Source organism: Rousettus aegyptiacus, unplaced genomic scaffold (assembly GCF_014176215.1).
Source record: "Rousettus aegyptiacus isolate mRouAeg1 unplaced genomic scaffold, mRouAeg1.p scaffold_m13_p_6, whole genome shotgun sequence".
Lineage (NCBI taxonomy): Eukaryota > Metazoa > Chordata > Mammalia > Chiroptera > Pteropodidae > Rousettus > Rousettus aegyptiacus.
The window spans coordinates 72,116,936-72,138,773 of NW_023416309.1; the positions used below are offsets into that span (position 1 = coordinate 72,116,936).

At 43.8% G+C, this 21,838-nt stretch overlaps 1 protein-coding gene across 8 annotated transcripts in view; it reads left to right on the top strand.

The window, feature by feature from the left end:
- The window catches only part of STX8 (syntaxin 8), a 221,375-nt gene extending 199,792 nt beyond the window's left edge, over window positions 1-21,583 (top strand). For 4 of the 8 annotated variants that reach the window (XM_016154662.2, XM_016154665.2, XM_016154666.2 and 1 more), the window contains 2 exons: window positions 988-1,030; window positions 21,408-21,583. In XM_016154662.2, the coding sequence (XP_016010148.1) occupies window positions 988-1,030; window positions 21,408-21,564 (200 nt within the window). In that variant the 3' untranslated portion in view covers window positions 21,565-21,583. Of the gene's footprint in view, window positions 1-987; window positions 1,031-3,951; window positions 5,337-6,225; window positions 6,248-21,407 lie in introns of those variants that run through there. The other 4 variants (XM_036222775.1, XM_036222777.1, XM_036222776.1 and 1 more) reach the window with 4 other exon arrangements.
- The last annotated feature ends 255 nt before the right edge of the window (window positions 21,584-21,838 follow it).

The following is a 21,838-nucleotide window of genomic DNA, read 5'->3' on the forward strand; positions in this document are numbered from 1 at the left end:
CGGAAGGAAGAACTGGTAATTCTATTCTAAAGTATATTTCGAATCCTGTTATCTCCACTGCCACCAGCCCATTCCATCCCACCCTCTTGTCTGGATGCTGCGAGAGTTCTCTCAAGAAGGTCTTGTAGACTTCACTTGTCCCCAGAGACTGTACCCTCCAGTTCAGTCTCCACACAATGGTATAAAGGTCTGTATAACATACATGAGATATTGCTGCTCTCTTCTTAAACCCATCAGTGGCTTCCTTTATACTTGAATAAAATCCAACTCTTTCAAGGCCTTACAGAACTTAGCCCCTGGCTCTATCACGAAACTCATCTTGATAGCTTTCTCATTGGCCACTTCTAGCCACAGTGGCTCTCTTTCCATTCCATGAAATCCCCAAGTACTCTGTGCTTCCTACTCCCTCCAGCTGGAATGGGCTTTCCCCAGCTTTTCTTGTGACTGAATTCTTAACTTTTAGGTCCCAACTTATTACCTCCTCAGAAGGCCATATGTGACCACTCCATTATAGTATCTCTTATTGTAGCACCTTGTTTGTTTCCTTAGCTCTTGTCTGTGATCTGTAATTATTTCATTGTGTGATTATTGGGATGTCTGTCTCCCCACATTAGCATTTTAATTCCTTGGGGCCAGATGTCATGTCCATCTTGACCACTGCTGTATTCCCAGTACCTAACATGGTACCTGGCACAGAATAAGTTAGTAATAGAGGGAGAGTGACTGGCTTCTTATCTCTCTGCTTAGCCTAGACCCCATCATGAGCCATTGAAGTCCTGCCCTCACTAACCTTCCCCTGCTATCATTTCCAGCTGTTACTTCTCTTACAGCTCCATCCATACCCCGTGCTCCAGAAAGCTTCAGTATTTCTCCTTTGAGATCTAGTGGTTGGAACATTCTCCAGAGTGACAAGGAAGATAACCAGAAAAGAGTTTCCTCTATACTCACCTTAAGTTGTAAAGACTTTTATCCTGATTATTCCTGCAGACACTATGGAATCTGGATTTGAAGTGGGAGTGGACGTTAAAAGGTAACTCTGACATAAAAGGTGATCTCTGTCTTAGATATCTCACTGATGGCCTAAAAAGTCTAATTTCAAAAGTAACAGAAAACCTTTCAATCATCTTGCTGAAAGCTCAAAATTTTGCAGCTAGAAATTTATGTCTTTAGTCAAACTCTGTCCTTTGTTTAAAGTTCATAAATCTGTATCCGAGATATATATTCATTAAGCTTTTGTTCTTTGGGAGTTCTTTTGGTTGGGGGAGACAGACTCACATTATTGTAATAAAGGTGGGTTTACTATAAGGACACCTGTTACCATTGTTAAGAAGCAAGGCACACCTGGCAAACTGGCACTGTGTCTTGTCGCCTAGGTCAGCTCCAGGGAAAAGAACCCGTTTACCCAATGCAGCTTCATGAGCTGAGCTAAAATGGGTCAGAGGCTGCTGGCCAGCCTATGAATTGGCTGACCTCTCTGTGCGTCCAGATCACATGGCTTGATGGGTGGGATCATGGGATATAGACCACAGCTGCCTTCTCACCCCTTAACTAGAGCTTGGGTCAAAACAAATCTTATTTCATGGGGTTGTAGGAACACCATGAAACATGTCTGGTAAAACCTTAGTAATAAGAAAAGTGAATGTTTATTTCCTGTGTTACAGATACTATTCCCAGTACATTATATATACTGCTGTTACCCCCGTTTTATGGGTAAGGCCCAGACAGGTTAAGTAGCTTGCCCATAATCACACAGATGGAAAGTGGGGGAGCCAGGATTAGAACCGAAGCAGTCTGGCTCTAAATACATGGGCTCAACCAGTCCTTACACTGACACTGTCTAAGTAAAGACAGGAAGACAGTGTATATAAGTAGGTCAAGGTAGAGTGACCAGCGAGGGGGCACTAAAGGAAGAGGCAGAGACCAGTCGTGGTCTCCCAGAGTCAGGTGGGGGAAGCTCTGAGGGTAGAAAAGTTTAGCTTAGAAGGTAAGAGCTAAGGAAGGAAGCCCTTATGGAGTGAGAATGGAAACATACTAAGGAAGAAACCCAAGAGGTCTGGGTAAACCACTCAGTCCTGAAAGACTGGATGGAGTAAAGGGGATGTCTGTGTCATCAGAGGCAAAAGAAGTGGTAGTTTGTAAACAGACCATTAACTGTAATAGTCAGGCAATGAAGATTTTTGTGGTTCTTGTGACCTAGGGACATTATAAAGAAATTGTTGTATTTTAGAATACTTTGTTTAAATGAATGTGGATATCATGCATAAATTTGTGGGGTTTTTTAGGACACTTACTGGTGGAAGTGATGAACAAAGCAACTGTCACCCAATCCAGCAAGCAAGTGACAACTCTGAACAGGAAGGCATATCTGTCCTATAACAAGACCAGATTTGGTTGAAATGCAGAACAGTAGAGTCGTGAAGCTAGATTAGTTGGCAACCTTGACAATTTTAATAAGAAAAGTTACTCTCTTGCCTGATTTTCTTATAGAAAAGTCTCATGACCAACCAGCTGTGATCATTTCCCCAGAACCAACACGAAACTCTAATGATAAAAGATGGGTGTGATGCATTTACTCTAGTCTTATATTCAGTGCCATTCAGCAAGAACGGCAAAGCAGCAGCGCCTCACATCCAGGAAACTGTCAAAAAGGACCACTTAAGAGCATGTTGCTGAGCACGTCAGACTATACACCATAGGAGCCGCTAAATTGAGGTCTAGCCACGTAAACACACGCCTGCTCCGTGGCAAGGCTGAGTAGCTTGGATTTCCAGGGCAAGATTTGGAATAAGTGGGGAAGTCGCCAAAGCAGGAAGGCCTCAGGCCAATTATGCAATTAGCCAATAGCCTATGCTGGCCTCCACATTTGTTTAGATAAATTTTGAAATCATCAGCGAGCTCTTGAGCCAGATTCCCTCTTTGTGAGGAGAAAGTCAGACTGTATAAACCTGCATAGCGCCACACATAATGGGTGTGGGACATGTTCCACTTCCCACCCCCGGGGGCAGGAGCAGAATCTTCTGTAGAGAGACCTCCGGCTGTGTGTGGCCTGCTATGGTCCTCACTGGTGGGTGGGGAAGGGAGGGTCACCGCTGAGGGTGGCCATTGGAGCAGGGACCTCATGGCCAGGCCACCATAAGCACACTGCCTGCCCAGTCCCTGCCCTGTGCCCTACTTCACGGCTCACCCCCGCCACATTTGGGCCTGTACAGGGGATGTTAATTAGCAAAGACTGGGGCCCCAGGAAAGGAGGAAGGCTCTTAGCCTCTCTGTTCCAAGATGGTTTTTTTAGACCCAGGAAGGAGAACTGGGCTCCAAGGTTGCTTTAATTTGAGGCACTCAGAGTGCTTCCCACGTATCTCATTTATCCTCCTGACACCCCTGAGAGGTAAGTTTGTTTGAGATTTCTACAAAGTTATGATTATGCCTATAGATTTGAGTTCCTGACTCTATGTCATTCTAAACCTGGAGTCTCATCCCCATCTCACTTTTCCTAACATAACTAAACCCTTTGGGTAATGAAATGTCTCAGGCTTTAGCCTAGCCAAAGGGTGATTTTTTTTTTCTCTCTTCCTTTTTTGTTGTTGTTAAGTTTGATTTATTACTTAGCATTCTAGCCAGACTCGATGGATGTTCAGAATATTATAAATAATGTGGATTGAAAAGATCGTGCTGAAATGTTTATTGCATTCTTAGAAAGAGAACAAGGAATGGCGTGGAGAGCGTGGCCATGGTGTAGGAGGGGTGTGAGGAGGGAGGGAAGGCAAGGCTTGCTCCTAGGATATTTTAGTGTGTCAATAAAAGACAGTGCTCTGAAAGGAAAGAACTTATATTGCAATCCTGCTATCAAGAATGCAGAAGTGTTCCAGTGGGTGTAAAGAATATACTTCAAGAATGTCAGGACCATAAGGAACTAATCATTAGACATTCCCGCTCTCATTTCCTCACCCACAGTGCTCGAAGAAGGCTGTTAACAGCGAGGTCTGCCCATGCTTTAAAACGAGCTCTCCAGCATGCTAGCTTTGGGGGACCCTCTGGGATCGCCAGCAGCTGCAGCTAGCTATGTGTGAGTGACAAAGCACCTCCTTTTGACTTATTTTGCACCCGGCACTTTAGCATCCCAAATCTTCGTGGTTCAGGTACACTACCAATACGAATGTTATCCAAGATCGAGACCCCTGATGCACGGAAATAAATGGCACACTAGTCTTTTTACATCCAGCAATCACATTTTAAGCTGAAATCATACCAACTTCTTCCTGTCATGTAGTTCTCATCACAGGTTCTTCTTCTTCCTGTCTTGGGCCTTTCCTTAGGCTTCTGTAATGAAGAAGATGGTCAAAGTTCCTTAGCAGCTAAGGCCATCCGGCTCAACCTGATGCTAAATAGAAAAAAGTCTGGCAATCTGGTAGAGATGATTCACTGAGTCTCTGTTTTAAGTGAGAACAGTCTTTTGGCCTCTCCAGCTGCTGCTATGATCTTGTGGACCTTTTCAGAACAAAACTCTCTCCGTCAAGAGGAAATGAGGACAAGGTAATATCGGTGTGAGACTGGGGATTAATTGTGACAGCAAATGAGTTTGTGTGTCAAACACATCCCAGGCCGCTCCTCTTCCTCATGAGGCAATATGTCTCCAGCAAGGACAGTCATTGGGTGCCTATTTTGCCCCCAGAACAGTGGCCTTCCTACTAGCTGGAGACTCCGACCCATTATTAATGTAGTGCCCAGAGAAAGCCATGGCTTTTCCTATCACAGTCACAGATGATATTTGATTTTAGGGTACAGAGAGCTTCTAGTGAACTTTTGATCCTAACCTCTACAGCAGTGGTTCTCAGATGCTAGAAGAATCTCATGGAGGGCTTGTTAACAAACACCCAGCTTCCTGGGCCCACGCCCAGAGCCTTAGACTCAGTAGGTGTGAGGTGGGGCCCTTGAAGTTGCATTTCTGACCAGTTCTCAGGTGATGCTAATTCACCTGGGGTTGCCCTGCGAGTAGCACTGCTCTGAACGTAAACATAGCATTTCTAGGTACTTTTCCATAATAACCTCAGGAATATCTGTGAATAGAGGGTGATAAAAAGTTATAGGAAATGAATGGAATGTGAACTGGAACTTTTGGATTTGATACAAAAAGGGGTCACTTAGCTGAGAATTTTGAGTAAATCATCTGTTAGAAAGAAACACATGAGCGTCTGATAAAATCCCACCATTTCACTAAAATGTAACTCTGTTCATTTATTTGAAAAATACATATTGAATATATTCTTCTATAAGTTTACATTTAGATCGCTAACCGCTAATAGGTAATAAATATATTGATTTTGAGTTTGACAATACCAAATATACTTACTTTACTTGTATCCTTTCATTGTTCTTTAGAACCAATGTTCATTAATAACTTGTTTATAGATAGTTTATATTCTTTCATTCATTCATTCACTCACTCATTCATTCATTTACTCATTTACAGTACATATTGATTGAGTGCTTACTATGTGCCAAGCACTTCTAGCTGCTAGACTATCTCCACATTAACTATCATCCAGTAAAAATGTCATTTGAAATCCATACTACTGACTCTTAATATCCAAGCAATGTTTGATGATGCAGTCACACTAGCCTAAACAATGAGCTGCTGTCCAGTCAACTAAAGCACACATACATGTTGAGCTTGTATTAAATGACATCTGTGCTAGTCACCTGTGGATAACATGCTGGGACACAGATGTGGAAACGCATGGTCTGTCCTCTCAAAGAATTTACAGACTATCAAGGAAAGTAAACCATGAACCCAGTCATTAATTTACCCAAGTAATAAGCCCACTTCTGTAACATATGTGTTCAGTATGCAGAAGAAGCCTAGGAAAAGCATTCCTAAGACTGCCTTGGGCTCGAGAGACGTGTCCCTGGGGAGGGAGAGTTTCTGAGCAGAGGCTTAAAGCTGGTGTCGTGTGCCAGGGGTGTGGAAGCCAGCAGCAGGCTCTGAAGCAGTGTGAACAGTCCTTGCCACGGCGCAGAGGCGTGAGGGAGCGCAGCATGTGAGGATGAAAGGCCTGGGGTGGGAGAGCGGGCATTAGAACTGGATCATTTTGTTGAGAATGTGTCATAATTCAACTTTTTAATTTTCTTTTGAAATGATTTCCGAAATATCTGAAAGACCATGCTAAGTCAACAAATAATTCAAAGCCAAATCTGACATTCTGAATTATCTGTTCTACTTTTTTTCAGAGAATGAATAAGGAGAAGTCGATGACATCATTTTAATATTATCCTCAAACACCTTTCTTATTTGCACTAACAACACACATTTGAAAGGCATATATTTGGTGGTTTTGTTCCTGGTATGTGATAGGCAAATACCTGGTATTGGCTGGAATGGGCTAATGTTTCACCCATGACACTCAGTTGTGGCCATCAAAGTGCCTTTTTATGACTGTGTTTTTATGATCTGCTTAAGCCCCTTACATATTGACTGCCTCTAGAGGAAGAGAGAGAAGAGAAGGACTTCTACGTGGGTTGCCTTACCCTTGAAAGTGAGTTAAGCCATATTTCTTTAGGACAGTACTCCAGGCTGGATCCCTAAAATGCAGCTGTTTCCCAGGCTTTCAGCTCTGCTACAGTGATTCCTTGGGCCTCAAATACTTCAATTCATCCTTCTTGCCAATAGAATCATTGCTCAACAGTTTTTAGACCGATCATATTCTGGAATGTATAGCCAGAGATCTTGTCCATTTGTTCTCAGTGGGTTCATTGGTGATGTCATTGAATCTGGGCACAAGGTCAGATGGGTTTGGAAGGCACCCAGTTTCCACTCGAAGCTTTTACTTAGGAACACCCACCATTTGCTGCCACACTGAGAGTCTCTGCTACTGAAAGTGGAGCCCTCCTCTGTGAAGGTCAAGTTGTACAGCTCCTCAGATGATATGCTGTTCATAGGAGGATGACTTTGGGGGTGTTCAGAAGTATTTGAGACTAACACTGAGGGCAGGCGACATCGTCGCAGCAGTCCTCGCAGTGAAGGGAGAGACTCCTTCACGGTGTGACTGTGCCTGGAGTGATACCATACATTTGGTGTTGCATCTCTGCAGACTGACTGCCTCTGTTGCGCCTGCGTGCTTCCTAGTTTGAACTGCAAGCCTGGTGCTGCCCACGGGGCTCACAACTCTGATGACTCTTTTCCTGCAACTAATGAAAAACTGCAAGTTGACCAGTGCACCAGGTAGTTTTCACTCCATCCCTGCTGTGAAGCATCTCACTGCAGCAATATCATTAGCAGAGGAGACCATTGCGGCATTCTGGGTAGAAGATACACTTCTCTCTTCTGATAGAGCAAATAAGAATTACATTTTATCGAAGTTCTCTTAATTTAGGTATTTTTATATGTTTAGGTATTCAGGCTGTTGGAGAATTTTATGTGAGCATAAATTTCAAAATCTGTTTTCATGACAGAGTCTTTAAAGAGTGAGATAGGGAAGATTTTCAAGAAGAGTGTGGCTCTCATGTTGGTCACATTGAGGGTAGCCATGCCTAAGGGCAGGGCTGGCCATCTCCTTGGAGGTCCCTTGCTCCTGAGCTGTTGGCATTGTGCAGTGGGTTGGACACGAACAGTGTTGAAGGCGTAAGGTGATCACAGAAAGGAGAAAGATCAGAATGTCTTCTATCCAAAGACTGATGATTGTGAATGCCACTTCCGTAGCAAGAACAACTTCCAGTAGGTAATAACAGCAGCTGATGCCAATTGAGAACATGCCATGTGCCAAGAAGTATATTCAGCATTACACATTTTACCTGTTTTCTCTTCTCCATGATAACTCTGGGAGCTAAGTGTTAGTAGTATTCTCTTGATTTTCGGCTCAGAAGATTGAGTCCCTTACCCAAATGATAGCACCATGATTTGAATGCAAGCCATCTGGCCTCAACCCGTGGTACAACTCTAGTTGTTTTGCTACACAGCCTCCCAAAGAGGGAAAACTCGTATTCACGCATACGTGCATCCGTTCTCATCTGCCGTCATTTTGCCACACAGTTGGGAAGTGGCATACGCTGTGCTGGAAGTTAGGGATGGAGAGCTTACAGTCACTCAGTGGTGACCACTTGAAAGCAGGGGTGACCTTCTGAACACAGTAGAACTAATTTCTCTGCCTCAGTGATGGAGATTGGCTTCACAGCCAAACCGAGTGATCATGACATATGTTCTGGTTATCTGGGAAAAGACTCAGCTCTTAAAGTGAAAAGACCACGTCTGGCTGCTCTCTCAGCCCTTATTTTTCTTTTCTCCCACAGCTCTTAACAGTCATCTTTCTTCTGCCCTCCCCACTGTGGCTCTTGGTTATATACAGTCCATGTCACCTTGGAGGCCAAAGGATTGCTGAGATTAGGTGGGGGCAGATGTGGCCTCCAAGATGACAGATGGCTCCCCACCCAAAGTACCAGAAATGATGCTAGCAATCCCAACTTTAACCGAAATGCATTTTCCAGGATTCTAGCAAACTTTTGGTGACATCTTGTGTCTACTATTTCATCCTAACTTCTACCACCACAACCAGACCTCCATTCGATTTCAGCAACCGCTGGTGGCCTGCACTTGACGACTCTCAGCCAAAGCTGTGATAAAGGGAAACAGTCTCCAAAACAGGCAACAGCCATCAGTCTAGGAAACGCACTTTTCATTTGGGACTAGAACTGTCAAAACCGGAATAGGTGCACTGTGCCGCTTCTTCGTGTTAGACCATGTGTCCCCACAGACCAAGCAGGTACAGCGTTCACTGGCCAGGAGGATATCTCTTCCCTGGAAAGTGCTGGGAACCCATTCACAAGTTCTTCCTCTCCAACTCTCCTTTTCTGCACTCCATAATAAGTCCCCCTTCTGTTTCCAGTTGTCATTACATCACCCTTCATTCCAACAAAGTTTCGTAATGTGTTATTTCTAAGCTTACATATTATTAACATTCAGGGATGGCAGTTTCCCGATGCCATGTAAGAAGGCACCCTAATCTCACCCGCAATATGTTTCCAAATCCTACTGTGGGATACTGGTTTCTGGAAAGTATTAGCATTCCTTCCCCCCATATGCTCCTAGAACCTGAGGGATAGAAGATACATTCTTTTGAGCTACAGCCTGGCATTCACGATAGGAAGAAATAAGTTAAATTTTTCTTTATGGCACTTACAGCCTTCTAGCACACTACACAGTTTACTTATTTTGGTTTTTCTCTTTCTTTATCCACTGCACCCCTCAAAACACACAAAGCACACACGCATACACGCACACACGCACATATGCACATAAATAGCAACTCAGTGAGGTTGAGGCAGGGATCCTCTTCTGTTTTGTTCATCGCTGTATCACCAGTGCCCAGAGCAGTGCCTGTGACCCTGTTCCATGCTCAGTCAATATTTGTTAAATCAATCAAAAGCCAATAGAGATGCAAATCCAGAGATTATCAGTATTGTTTTTGCTTTCCTAACAATATCATGAGTGAGGACCTATTCCGTTTATTAGTTAAACATTTATTGAGTAGTTCATTGTGTAATGTATATAAAGGGTCTAGTACCACCAGTAATAGTGGTAGTTGCGGCTTTTATGAAAAGCATTGTGGTAGCAGGAACAAGATACAGTCACCTGGGACCCACTTAACCCAGACACCTGATGGGCCCCTACGTGGTGTGCTCTGGGGGAGGAGGGAGTCCCCAAGGGGGAAGGTCTAAGTGACTAGTTCGGCTTTCTTTACAGAGGGGGAACTCTCCTGCCCTGGTCTTTGCTCCAAATACCTCTTTCCCTGAACACATCTCCTATTCACCTTGACTCTTAAGGATATCTGTAGCATTAATCAAAGAATACTTATAAAATAATAGGATATATGACTGTGAAAGACAAGAATTTGGTATCTGAGAAGGCTTCTTAATGGTGACAGCTATTTCAATTGGGACTTTGGCCCATCACAATTAGGTGCTGGATGCAAGACAGGACTATGCTCAGAGGAGCGACACCCTTGAACTATCCTTTCAACACCAAACCAGTAAAGTAAAATTGTTCTCATGTTACTCTTATAGTTTTCCAAAAAATAATTAGAGACGAATAGTTACTTTTGCTGATGGTGTCTTTACTGAAAGATCTTGGTTACAAGTAAGAGGAAATGACTCTGGCTCATTTAGGTTAAAGAACATGTAATTTATTTGAATGATGTTGGGTTACTTGCGAGAATCTAAGGGATAATTGGGCCCGCCACATCTCAGGAAGAGTCGGAACAAAGGCATGTCTTGGGACCTTCCAGCCTGATTTGGGGACCACCCCTCTAGAGTGTCACAATTACTGTGGCTGTACCCCAATGCTACTTAGAGAGCCTATTTGGCCTTACTTGGGATCAGCTGCTGGACCCATCAGCTATGTATATAGAGGAAGAGTCAAGTTGAACAGACATGGCTACTGCCTTCTCCCCCCCACCCCAAATAATATGGTTGTTTTGCGGTTTGGAACTCAGAGATTCAGTTCTGATCTACCACTCAGCAGCCTTTTGCATCTTGGTCAAATGTTTTGTTCTAAAAAAGAAAAAAAACGAATGGATTAGCATTTGATATATTATATTAACAAACATTCTTTCGATGGCCGTACCTCTCTGCCCTGCCGTTCTGTGCCTGAGTTGGAATGTTGGCAGTAGCGCCCTCCTGCCTTCTCGCCCAGCATCCCTAAGTGATGCCAGGCGATGTTTCCCAGTCCATACGGCACAAATGAAGGGTTTGTAATGGTGAATCCACAGCCTCGCTGGAGCCATCCAGAAATCTTTTGACACTTAGTCAAGAGGGAATTGTCAAAACAAGATATCCATAACAGAGTTCCTGACTGTCTTTTCAAACACACTTGAATTTCTGCCAGACTCCAGACAGATTCACATTCCCAGGGGTAACACACAGCACAACGAGGGGATATTTCTTAGCAAATATTGATGTGCCAAAGAATTGGCATTAAATTATTGACTTGACAACTCATCATAAGCTGCTTTTGATTGCTGATATGAAGAATTATCTATTCACAATTGAATTCTGCTGTTGAATTGTGGTGATTGCTGGGCTGAACTTATTTCAAGGAAAGGAAATGAGTAACACTTTAAGAACACTGACGAGGCCTAGAAACTAGTCAGCACTTTCTGTGCAGGAAGCAACAGTAATGGCTGAGTTTTTACATACTTTCTCCAAGGAAGGTATCATGTGCAGAGCTTTTATGTTTTGTTTTAGGGAGGCAAGATGGGTTGATTTTTTTTGCCTTTCTCATGAGACTGGGAGGCCCTGAAAGAGCTAGTGTGTATCTTTGCATCCCTTGGACCTGACCACCAGTAGTCACTTAGTAAACATTTATTGAGTTCAGTTTTGGTGTGAATAAATCTAACTCTCTCCGGCAAATCTTACCCCGCACAATGCCCTTGGTCAGCTGCCCATTGGGATAGCTCAACCAAGTCTGACCCCTTCATTGTGACCTGATTTGCCCTAGGCTAGTGAGATGAGCTCTCACATCGGGTCTCTATTGACTGAGTATTGGTCTCACCACCCTTGTGGCTGTGACAGAGCCACCTGACACCTAGACCCTGAGAACCTGCCTTTCACTAGGCCTCCTTCCAGTTCCTCTGCCCTGTCTCTTGCAGTCTTAATTCCTTTTAATTTCCTGTTTCTAGGCAAGTTCTTTTTTTCTCATCCCAACCCCCATTCCTCTCAGGTCACCTTCTCTGATTCCTGCTTCCTGCTGAGAATGCTCTCCCTCTTTCTGGCCCCCAGATGTTTTTCCTACACCTTCCTCTTTTCCCACAGTTGGCCACCTTCTCTTTAGAGTTGATTCTTTTCAAGTTTATCTATTTATGCGGAACATTGCCTCTCATCTGCACTGAAATGGGTTACCAGCCCAGGGACTGGGGAGGTGAATTTTCTCCAGGTGGGGCCTGGGCCTTCAGAGGGCAGGGCTGAGTTGCCAGTGTAAGGAAGGTTCCTCTCTCTTCCCCAGGTCACCTCAGCACAGATCCAGGCCAGACCTCAGACACACTTGGGGTACCAGGCTTGCCACTCCAAAGAGTCATTTCAGAGAAGACTGCAGTTCTTACCTGCAGGAAGCTTGTACTTTTCAGAAAGGGGCCAGTGTCTGGTCGGCATCGGCCATGTGTGGCCATTAGGAAATGCCACATAATCTCCTGCAGCCTTGGAAAGTGTGTATGATCCCTCCTGAGCCTTGAGGAAGTGGATGTAGAAGAGCTGGGTAACTTGCTCACTTGGGCTAGCCCAGGCCAGGCCCGAGTTTCAAAGTCCTGCCTCTTCTCCCATGCTGTGTTCCTTGGCCACATCTTGTCAAAAGGCAGACACAAATACAGTCACAAACACATTCTGTCAGTGTGACATAAAACCAAGAAAAAGTTATGCTCTGTTGAACTCAAGTTTTCTTTGTTTTCAGCCAGAACCAAAACATAGGCACATTCTAGGCTGATTCTAGGCCTTCTAATATATTTCTTTGAGTAGTTACACTATCAGTTCTTCAGTTGCATTGTCATTTCTGTGTCACAAACCAGCAAGAGTTCCATGGCCTGCCCAGGTTGCCTCTGATCCTGGCTCCCCATGTGGGGCCAAGCTCCACGAGATTCCCTCCCAGAGAATGTGGCCATTTCCCCAAAGCCAGTCCTGTTGGCCATTGGCCTCCTGCCTCCATGGGGCTCTCTTCAGAGCAGTGTGTCACAGTTAACCTGCGAGCCCCCATTTTCTCACCTATAAACTGGGGAAAATTATTGCTCTAATCGCCTTATTGCCTTATAGTGAGAATAATACGTAATTTAAGCACTGTAAAATATTTTGAGCATGTGTACCTAATGGCCAAACAGTAGCTCTTATTTTTTCACTTCTGTTCTTGTTCCGTTACTATGGTCATTCTCATTATCATTATTAATTGTGCCATCACAGCTGAAGTGCCCAGCTCCCCAGCCCGAGTTCCCTTCTGCCCATCCTCCCCTGTAGTTGAACAGGTTACGATGCTGGGCACAACTTCAGAGTTCCCTCATTCTTCCTGCAGATCTTCCAGGTCCCCTTTGGGTTTGCTTTAATCTTCTTCTCTTGCCTGCGACCCCGTCCTCAGTGTGTGCCCCTGCCCTGACCTTCCCTTCCTCAAAGGCCTTTCACATTTCAGTTTTTCACAGCTTCTCTCACCTGGTGTCCACTTGGCTGTGCTCTGCTTGCCTTTTGACTTCAGCCAGCATCTCGCTTAGCACAGCTGCCCTTCCTGTGGCTAATAACGAAAACGGATGCTGCCAGATATTCCACTCTGAACTTCCCACCTTTCCTGGACGCCCGTCATCAGCACTGGGCCTCAGCTAGAATTGAGCTCTCTGTTTCCAAACCAAATGCCACCCAGGTGTTCCTCTGCTTTTGCTCCTCTTTCTTCTTTTTTGGAATGAATGACATTTTATTTCTGTTGTTAAACTGAGAGACCGGCTTTCTTCCAGGCCATTTATGGAGCATCTGTCGTACACAAGGCACCATTCTTGGCCAATGGGTTATACAAGCAGTAATAATTATTGTCATCATAGTTACCATTTATTCAGTGCCAGTTATGTCCTAGAAGTTTCATGTACTTCATTTTACTGCACCCTCACAACAAGCCTATGTAGTCAGTATTTTTAGGCTTGTGTTCCAGATGGTGGAACCAAACTCAGAGTTAGGGAATTTCCCCAACGTCTCATAGCTTGAGAGTAGCAGGTTTAAAGTCAGGTCTCCCTGATTTCCCCCAAACCATGCCCCTTCCACCACATTAGAATGCATGATCACTGTCCTTGGAAATCCTATGACCTAAGGAAAGAAATATTAATAAATCATATAAGAATTTAAATATGGAGGACAGTCAGTCATTTAAGAGCAATAGCCTGGCTGTAAATGCTTCTCTGACTCAGGGGAGCCATGTTTCACTCATGGGCTGAGCAGTCTTCCTGGAGGAAGTGGCATCTAAGTTGAGCGTTCAATACCTTGGCTCTGGGGGAGGCTGATAAAGAGATGAGGGTGTGTACACATAGGAGATAAGAGAGTGTAAGCTTGGCCGAAGAGATGAAGGGAGCCCGCTGGAGCTGCAGAGAAAGCTTGGAGAGATGGGGTGAATGCCAGGTAGGAACAAAACCAAACTCAAAAAATCAGACAAGACTTGTGCACAGTGTTTTAATGAAAGTACTGTTGGAGGAAATTAAAATGTGGAACTGTGGTGTGAAATAGAATAAAGGCACTAGATGCCCAGTTACCCCACCACCCGTGTCTGGGCAAAAGCCCCCACGGTGGTTTCCCCAGCCCAGCAGAGCTCCTAGGAGGTTGGAGGAAGGCGGCCAGTGCCCACACCCTGTGGCTGACTAGCAAAGCAAACACAGCCCGGGAGTGGGCCGGTCTAGGCCGAGGCGTGATCTCAAGGGTAACTACAATTCTCCAGCCATTCAATCTTGAAATCAAAGTGTAAATATATTCACCTTCTCTGCACAGCATCTACTCTTTTCTTAGCTTATTTGCTCAGTAATGAGATGAAAGGGAACATTTACATGAACTTTTGAAAACAAATATTTCAGTTTTGTCTTCTCTCCTGTTCATTCCCCACCTCTACTCAGGAGTCTGCTGTGAAAAATCTGTTTGATCAGTGAGAACCAACCAGTTAATACATAAGCAAATGTCACCTATTGATGGGCACAACGGGGAAAAAAGAAAATAAACCACAGGAGCCTTTCATAAATGTCCTCTGTGGATCTTTAGAGGTTATTAGCTCTGACTCTTCCAATGTGAAGGACCAGGCAGACAGAGAATATGTATTTTGGTTCAAAACAACCAACAGCAGATAACCAGTATGGCTTTCCTTGTGATAAATAAAACCAAATAAAAAGGCTTCCAGGTAAAACTGCCCTTCATATCCCCCGACCTCCCACCTCCTCACCCTCTAATCCCCGCTGCTCCCCTACCATCCTTACCTCCCACATCTCCCTGCAGCTAAAGGGGAGAAGTGCCAATACAGAGTTCTGCTCTCACCCTCTCAAGAAAAGCCCGGCTCCATATTTTTCTCCTCCTCATTAGTAAGTGCCAAGAGTGGTTACCTACGCTCAGCTGTGGCAGAGGTGTTGGCAACACAGCCTCCATAATTTGCAGGTTTCCAGTGTTTCACTGGAAAAAAAATACAGACCATTAATCCAGATGAACAATCTTCAGAAAACAGCACTATGCCTGAGAGACTGTTCCATATCCTCCCCCAGTTTGAAAAGGAGTTTGTTTTCTTACATCTTTTTTTAATTGCTATGAGCTGGACTTGTAAATATTGTAAGTGATTGAGTAATACTCATCTGGTAAACTGACCAAAGGAAATGGACGTTTTTTTCCACTCATAACTCTGGTATCCTATGCCTGCCCCTGTAAGGGGCACTTGGGTATTGGAAAGGAAAATCTGCCGTGCCAGGTGCCAGCAATACCAGTGCACGGAGCTGAGTGAAGCGCGGAGGAAACGATCCCGTTGTCAGGAGCCTCGCCAGGTGTTTTTGTGCTAGGGTTGGGGGCAAAGAGCATTCATTGTTTAAGAAGTTGGCAGGCTCCCAGAAATTCAACTGTCTTTCCTCGTTCTGAAATGTCAAACATTTCCTTAGCTGGGGGATGGATGACTAGACCCCCTGAGGTTTAAGCACTACTCTGAGGCAAAAGAAAGACGTTCTCTCTTTCACATGTGACTGAATGCTATTCAAATTCTTCTCGTGGCCATCCGGCAGGATGGTCTCCTGCGTCCTCTGGCTGGAACCACTTTCTTATGTCTGAGGTGTTGGAGGCTCTTCCCTGCCTCTGTCTTTAGGAAATAGCAAACCTTCTGTGCTTATGTGTGATAGTGGTGGTGGTAGTGTATATTTTTTAATGATGCCTTATCTTTTAATGAGACATACTGAAATATGTGTAGATAAAAAGCATATCTGGGATTCGCTTCAAAATAATACTTGGGGGAGGGGGGCAGGGAGCAGGTGAGGGTGTAGATAAAACCAGATTGGCCATGAATCAATCCTCATTAAAGCTGAGTGATGAGTTCATTACAGTTCTTTGTCCTCTTCTGTCTACTTTTGTACTCATTTAAATTTTTCCACCATAAAAAAGTTATAGGAAGGAAGGAGAAAAAGAGAAGGGAAAAAAGAGAGAGAGAAGAAACTCTTTATCCCAGTTCTGCAGCGCAACGAAGTTTGCGCCTCCCTCCTGGATAAACCCCACATTGTGTCTGGAATCGGGATCCCTAGGTCAGTACCCCCTGGTGCAGAGAAAGGGTAAGAGCGTGGCCCAGGGTGCAGTCCTACCTGGATTCCTCTTACCAGCTGTAGTGCCTTAGCTAAGAGAGTGAGCCTTCCAGAACCTCAGCTCCCTCGTATATGAACCAGAAACGAGTCATCCGTCGCTGAGAATTTAGCGAGGCAATTCACCCGTCGCAGTCAGTTATAGAACCTGGCATGTGTGAATATTCCATGTGTGCATGACTTAGCTCTCCCAGCTTTCAGAAGATCCTTGGTTACTCTTTCTGAAACATCCTTCAGAGGAGAGAGCCTCCATTCATGAAGGGCACCAGAGGTGTAATCACATTCCAAGAAAGCCACACATCTTAAAGAAAGGATTGCGGTGATAAGGTCTGTAAACACCTACTCTTTGTCTGAAAGAATCCAAAAGGCTACAGTTGGCTTTTGCTTATCACTGTCACTTGCCATCTTAAAATGACTTCCTGATTTGACCCCAGTGCACAACAGTTTTCTTAAACCTGTTGGAAATCTCCTACCCCAAAGGACCCCTGTTCATTCTGAAAGGATTTAAAATGTAGAAGTCTTATTTGCCATTGCTTTCAAAGTCCCCCTTTTCATCTTGGGATGAAAACCCAGTTTTTACGTATTATCAAGTGACTCTATCTCTGCTGTTAATAGCTAAAATGCATTTTCCTTTTTTACAGGTATTGTATACCCTGTCACACCTTTACTGAGGCACAATTTATATTATTCACAGTTTCTGTGATAGAGCAATTAGAAGCTTAGAGAGGAATCGCTGTATTAATAACAGTTCCAGTAGACCCACCCACCCTTCTGCTAGCACTGCTATTACAAGTCTCTGAAGCCCAGACCTTTTTTCTCCATCTTTCTGGAATTTCTGCATTGTTTATAGACCGGTATTGTCCACTGTTTGAACTGTTTTCTTGGCCTCCTTGACATATCTTCTCAGCTTCTCTCTCCCTATTGTCTATTCCTTCTCTGTCTTATAGGCTCTTCTTGTCTCTTTCGGATATTCAATACACTTAATCACTTATATAAAAGAGAATGTGTTGTGCCTCTTTTGAGAGCCAGGGTCCAGTTTGGGTACTGGGGATATGGTGGTGGACTAGACAGCCACAGTCCCTGCCATAGTCGCTCATGTGCCAGTAACTGAGGACATAAATCATGATTTAAGAAGAGTCAGTGCAGAGATATAGAGGGACAACAAGAGCATGGTCAATTGGAGATCTAAAAGGAGTTCCTTGAGGAAGTGACACTGATGTGGAGTTTGGAGGATGAGTAGGGATTAACTAGGCCAAGAGGGAGCAGTGCTCTCTGGGCAGAAAGGACGTCATAAGTAAAGGCCCTGAGGCAGGAAGGAGCGTGGTGTGCTGGAGGAACCGAAGGCCGGGATGGCTGGAGCACCATACAGAGTGTGGCTTCAGGGGTTGCAAGGCCAGATGGTACAGGGCCTTCTAGGCCACCATGAAGAGTTTGGATTTCAGTTTAAGCATTTGGAGAGTTTTAAGCCAACGAGTAACCTGATCTGATTTCCCTTCCAGCTAAATTGTGGAGAATGGATTGGGTAAAACGAGCAGCAGATCAGTCCACCACAGTGGCTCAAATAGGAGCTGGTGGTAACCACTGGTGCCTTGAGGCCTCTTCCCGTGGACTACAAGCTTTGTGTGTATAAACTAAAACTGGATGTATGGTTTCTTTCCATTCAGTTATTGTTCTTGATTTTTTTCTTTTTTCTTTCTTTTTCTTTTTTTTTTTTTTTTTTTGTTCTCATCACTTGTTCTGCTATTCTTATAATCACCCTGATTTGAAAATTCAAGGTCACTTGTATTCAGGGTCACAGCCTCAGGCCTAAACCCTTGCTATACAAGGAGCGTCTCAGCCTGACGTGCTCTCCCAGCTCTGATCCTACCTGAGCATCAGTGACAGTACTTCCTCTTGAAGTCACTCATTATCTCCCTTCTTTCCTCAAACGCTTGGTATTCCCCCTTGTCTTAGGGTAAGCCTGGGCTCTGGAGGGCCGGCAGTTGCCCTGGAGGCTCCACCTCGGTCTGTCTGCTTCTCCCATTTGCATTATTTTTTTCTCGATGTCATACAGTGTAAACCTTTCACACCAGTCAAGAAGTAGTGGGATTCCTGCCCAGGTGAAGCTTTCAGTCAACCTAAAGATGTTTCTGGAGGAAGAAATGAATGAAAAGAGTTCTTCTGGTTTTGGCAAGAAGACAGACTGAGATAATATTCAAACACACACACATAACCACCACCACCCCCCACAACCATCTTGAAATGCTAGATAAAATAATACAACACCCCCTAAAATGTTAATGCATAGCTGAATTTACAAGGAAGAAAGGAAATCCCCAGATGAAATAAATGGAGAGAGAACTGGACACCAGAACCTAAATGAATGAACTGATACTGCAGCTGGGTCATTATCAGCTGTAGTGATGTAGAGCAGAAGCACAGTTCTGTAAAGGCCAGATAGCAACTAGGTTAGGCTTTGCAGACCACAAACAGTGTGATATCTTCTTTTTCTTTCTTTCTTTCTTTTTTTTTTTTTTTTTTTACAACCCTTTAAGTACATATAAAGCATTCTTAGCTTATGGGTTGTACAAAAACAGACCACAAGCCAGATTTGGTCCATGGGCCACAGTTCGCCGACCCCTGTTATAGAGACTTGGGTTTATGTCCACATGAAGACAGGGGAAAAAAATCCCCGGTCCCCAAGAGGGAGTACTCTCAAAAGATTGGATCACAGGGAGATGACAGGCAAGCTTGCCATATATTTTTAAGTCTTTCCTCTGTAGTTAAAACTATGGACATGCTATGCTTACATGAGTTGAGTTTTAAATTTATACTATATCAACTACAGTGAACCCTGGGGATCTGTGAATAGAATTCAAGGAGTCTGTGAACTTGGAGGAGAAAGCTAATTGCATTCCACTGACCTCTGATTGAGACTTAGCATTTCCTTCGATTAAGAAAGTAGTCAGAAGACTATAGTTGTATTAGTAGGACTTGTGACTTTGTCACCAATAAAATCACAGGTATTTTCACATCAAAATATAGAACATGTATTATTATTTCAGAATTCAAAATGTATGTATATATTCTGATAAGTATGTTTTGGCATAATTGAAAATTTTAAAACACCTCTAAATACTTATTGGGCCAAAGAATTTCTTGCTGAAATTTTTTAAATTTTAGAATTTTGAAACTAACAACATTTATTTCATATCAAAACTTGTTAGGTTTAGAATTGTAATATTTAGAAGGAAGATGGAAAATGAATAAGTTAACTTTTAATTCAAGAAGTTACAAAACAAAATAAATACAAAGAAAGTATTAATAGTAGGATTGATTTAAAAAATTCAGAAATTAATAAAAAAATAAACAAGAGATGATCAACAAAATCAAACTTCTTCGAAAAGATTAATAAAAAGGCACACTTGAGGCAAGGCTAGTCAAGAAAAAAAAGAATGCACAAATAAGTGGTGTTAGAGATGAAAAGAAAGATATAGAGACAGCATAGTGTTTAAATTTTAAGAGAATGTAATGAACAGTTTTATGCCAATATGTTTGAATACTCAGAAAAAAATGGGAAATTTCCCAGAAAAATGTAATTTAACAAAACTGACTCAAGAAGAAGGGAAAACAGAATTCCCAATGTGGGAAGCTATCCAAGTGTAGAGTGAGTGTTGAAAAGACATTGAGCAGCCATTCATTCATTTATTCAACAAATACGTATTGAGTCTCCACGCCAGCCACTGTCATGGAAGCTGGGGGTGCAGCAGTAAATGAATAGTCAAAGCTCCGTACTCTGTCAGCTCTGTCCAAGAGAACTTTCTATGATGATGGAAATGTTCTTTATTGTCTCTGTAGTATGGCAGCCATAGGCCACATGTGGCTCTTAAGCACTTCAAATATGGTTAGTGCAACTGAGACACTGAATTTCTAACTTCATTTCCTTTTAATTAACTGAAATTTAAATAGCCAGTTGTGGCCAGTGGTTATCTAGCTAACAAGATCAATAATGTGTTAGTGGCTTCCTATAAGAGAACAAATTGTTGAACTTTCAGGACCTTGACCTTTCCAGAAATAGCTCCTCCGTCTGAGGCGGGCAGCCTTGGTGGCCAGACAGCCGTGTGATCCTGTTACTTTACAGAGCATTTTCAGATGCTTTATCTTACCTGCTTCTCACTTCCCTCTTGAGGCCTCAGGAGATCAGGGAACCTTCAGTAAGGAAACATTGAGTACTTGCTTTGTGGTAGCCCCATCCTGTATCTGGTATATGCACGACCATGCTGGCCTCAGCTGCCTGGCTTGGTAAACACTCATTACTTACTGGGTAAGTGTAGAAGACAGTGAGCTCATTGAGTAAAGAGGCTGTGTTCTCTTTAGTCTGCTTCATCAGCATTGCAGGAATGGGCAATCCGAAATCTGGATGCATGAGCTAGGGAGGTGGAGTGGGATTGGTGGGCGGAGCTGGGCGCAGGGAGCAGACTGGCTGGGAGGGCCGATGCTCTCCTTTTTCTTCCCTCACCAAAAGTTTTAGGAAATAAACCAAAAAAAAAAAAAAATTTACTGATATAAAAAAGTTATACATGAATAAAAAGTCCCTCTATTGCATATTTTTACAGATGGATGACATAAGTATCTTGGCTCAAGAAGAAAAGGCAAAGCCATGTGGATAGTGGAGAAAATGAATTCTAGAATGAATTTCTTTTCTAAAGCCCTTTGCTTTATCGATGTCTCATCAATGCAAACAGAAAATAGGGCCAGGCTGCACACAGAAGCTAGACCGGAGGGGCCAAGTGCTGAATAAGCAGATGCTACCCAGGTCCCCACAGTCTTGCTGTTGGGAGTGATGGCACTTCACTCGCACAATTGTCGAGGTGGCGGGGTGGAAACTGACCAGTGTCCCCAGAACCCCTCCCTTCTGCACCTACTGGCCTGCAAAGCCAGAGCTGAGCAGCAGCAGTGCCCTGGGGCTGCCGACACTCCCCACACACACCCTGGGGCACAAACTGAAGCCTCCCAGGAAACGGATATACTGGAGAACTGCATCCGCTGTCCTCTCTGAAGATACTTAATAATGTTCTTCTGGTGTGAATCATTCAAAGGGTCTTTTATGCTTCTGTTTTTCAGGGATGATAATGGTGATTTTATTGCTGCTTGTGGCTATTGTGGTCGTGGCAGTCTGGCCTACCAACTAATGGCAATAAAGGGACCACCAGCTGTGACACCTGCCAGTGATGAAGAAAAGCCCGGCACCCTTTTGATACATGAAAGCTGCTCTCAATAAATTTCCCCAAAGCTCTGAACCCTTGATGTGCATTGCTTCAGTGAAAGAATATTACATGGCAGCTCTAGAGAGCTGCTCGGAGTATCAGGCTCAGTGTGACCCTTTTGGTTCCTTGGTCATTTTGGTACTAGCCCAAGGTTCCTCAACTGCCCATGGCTGCCAATGGATTCCAGGCCCCCCTCTGGGCACCCTGCAGGCTCATACCTAATTAACAGACAGTTCATAACCTTGAATGTCTGGTCTGTTCTGGGAAGTCACTTGTCCGTGTAGGAAA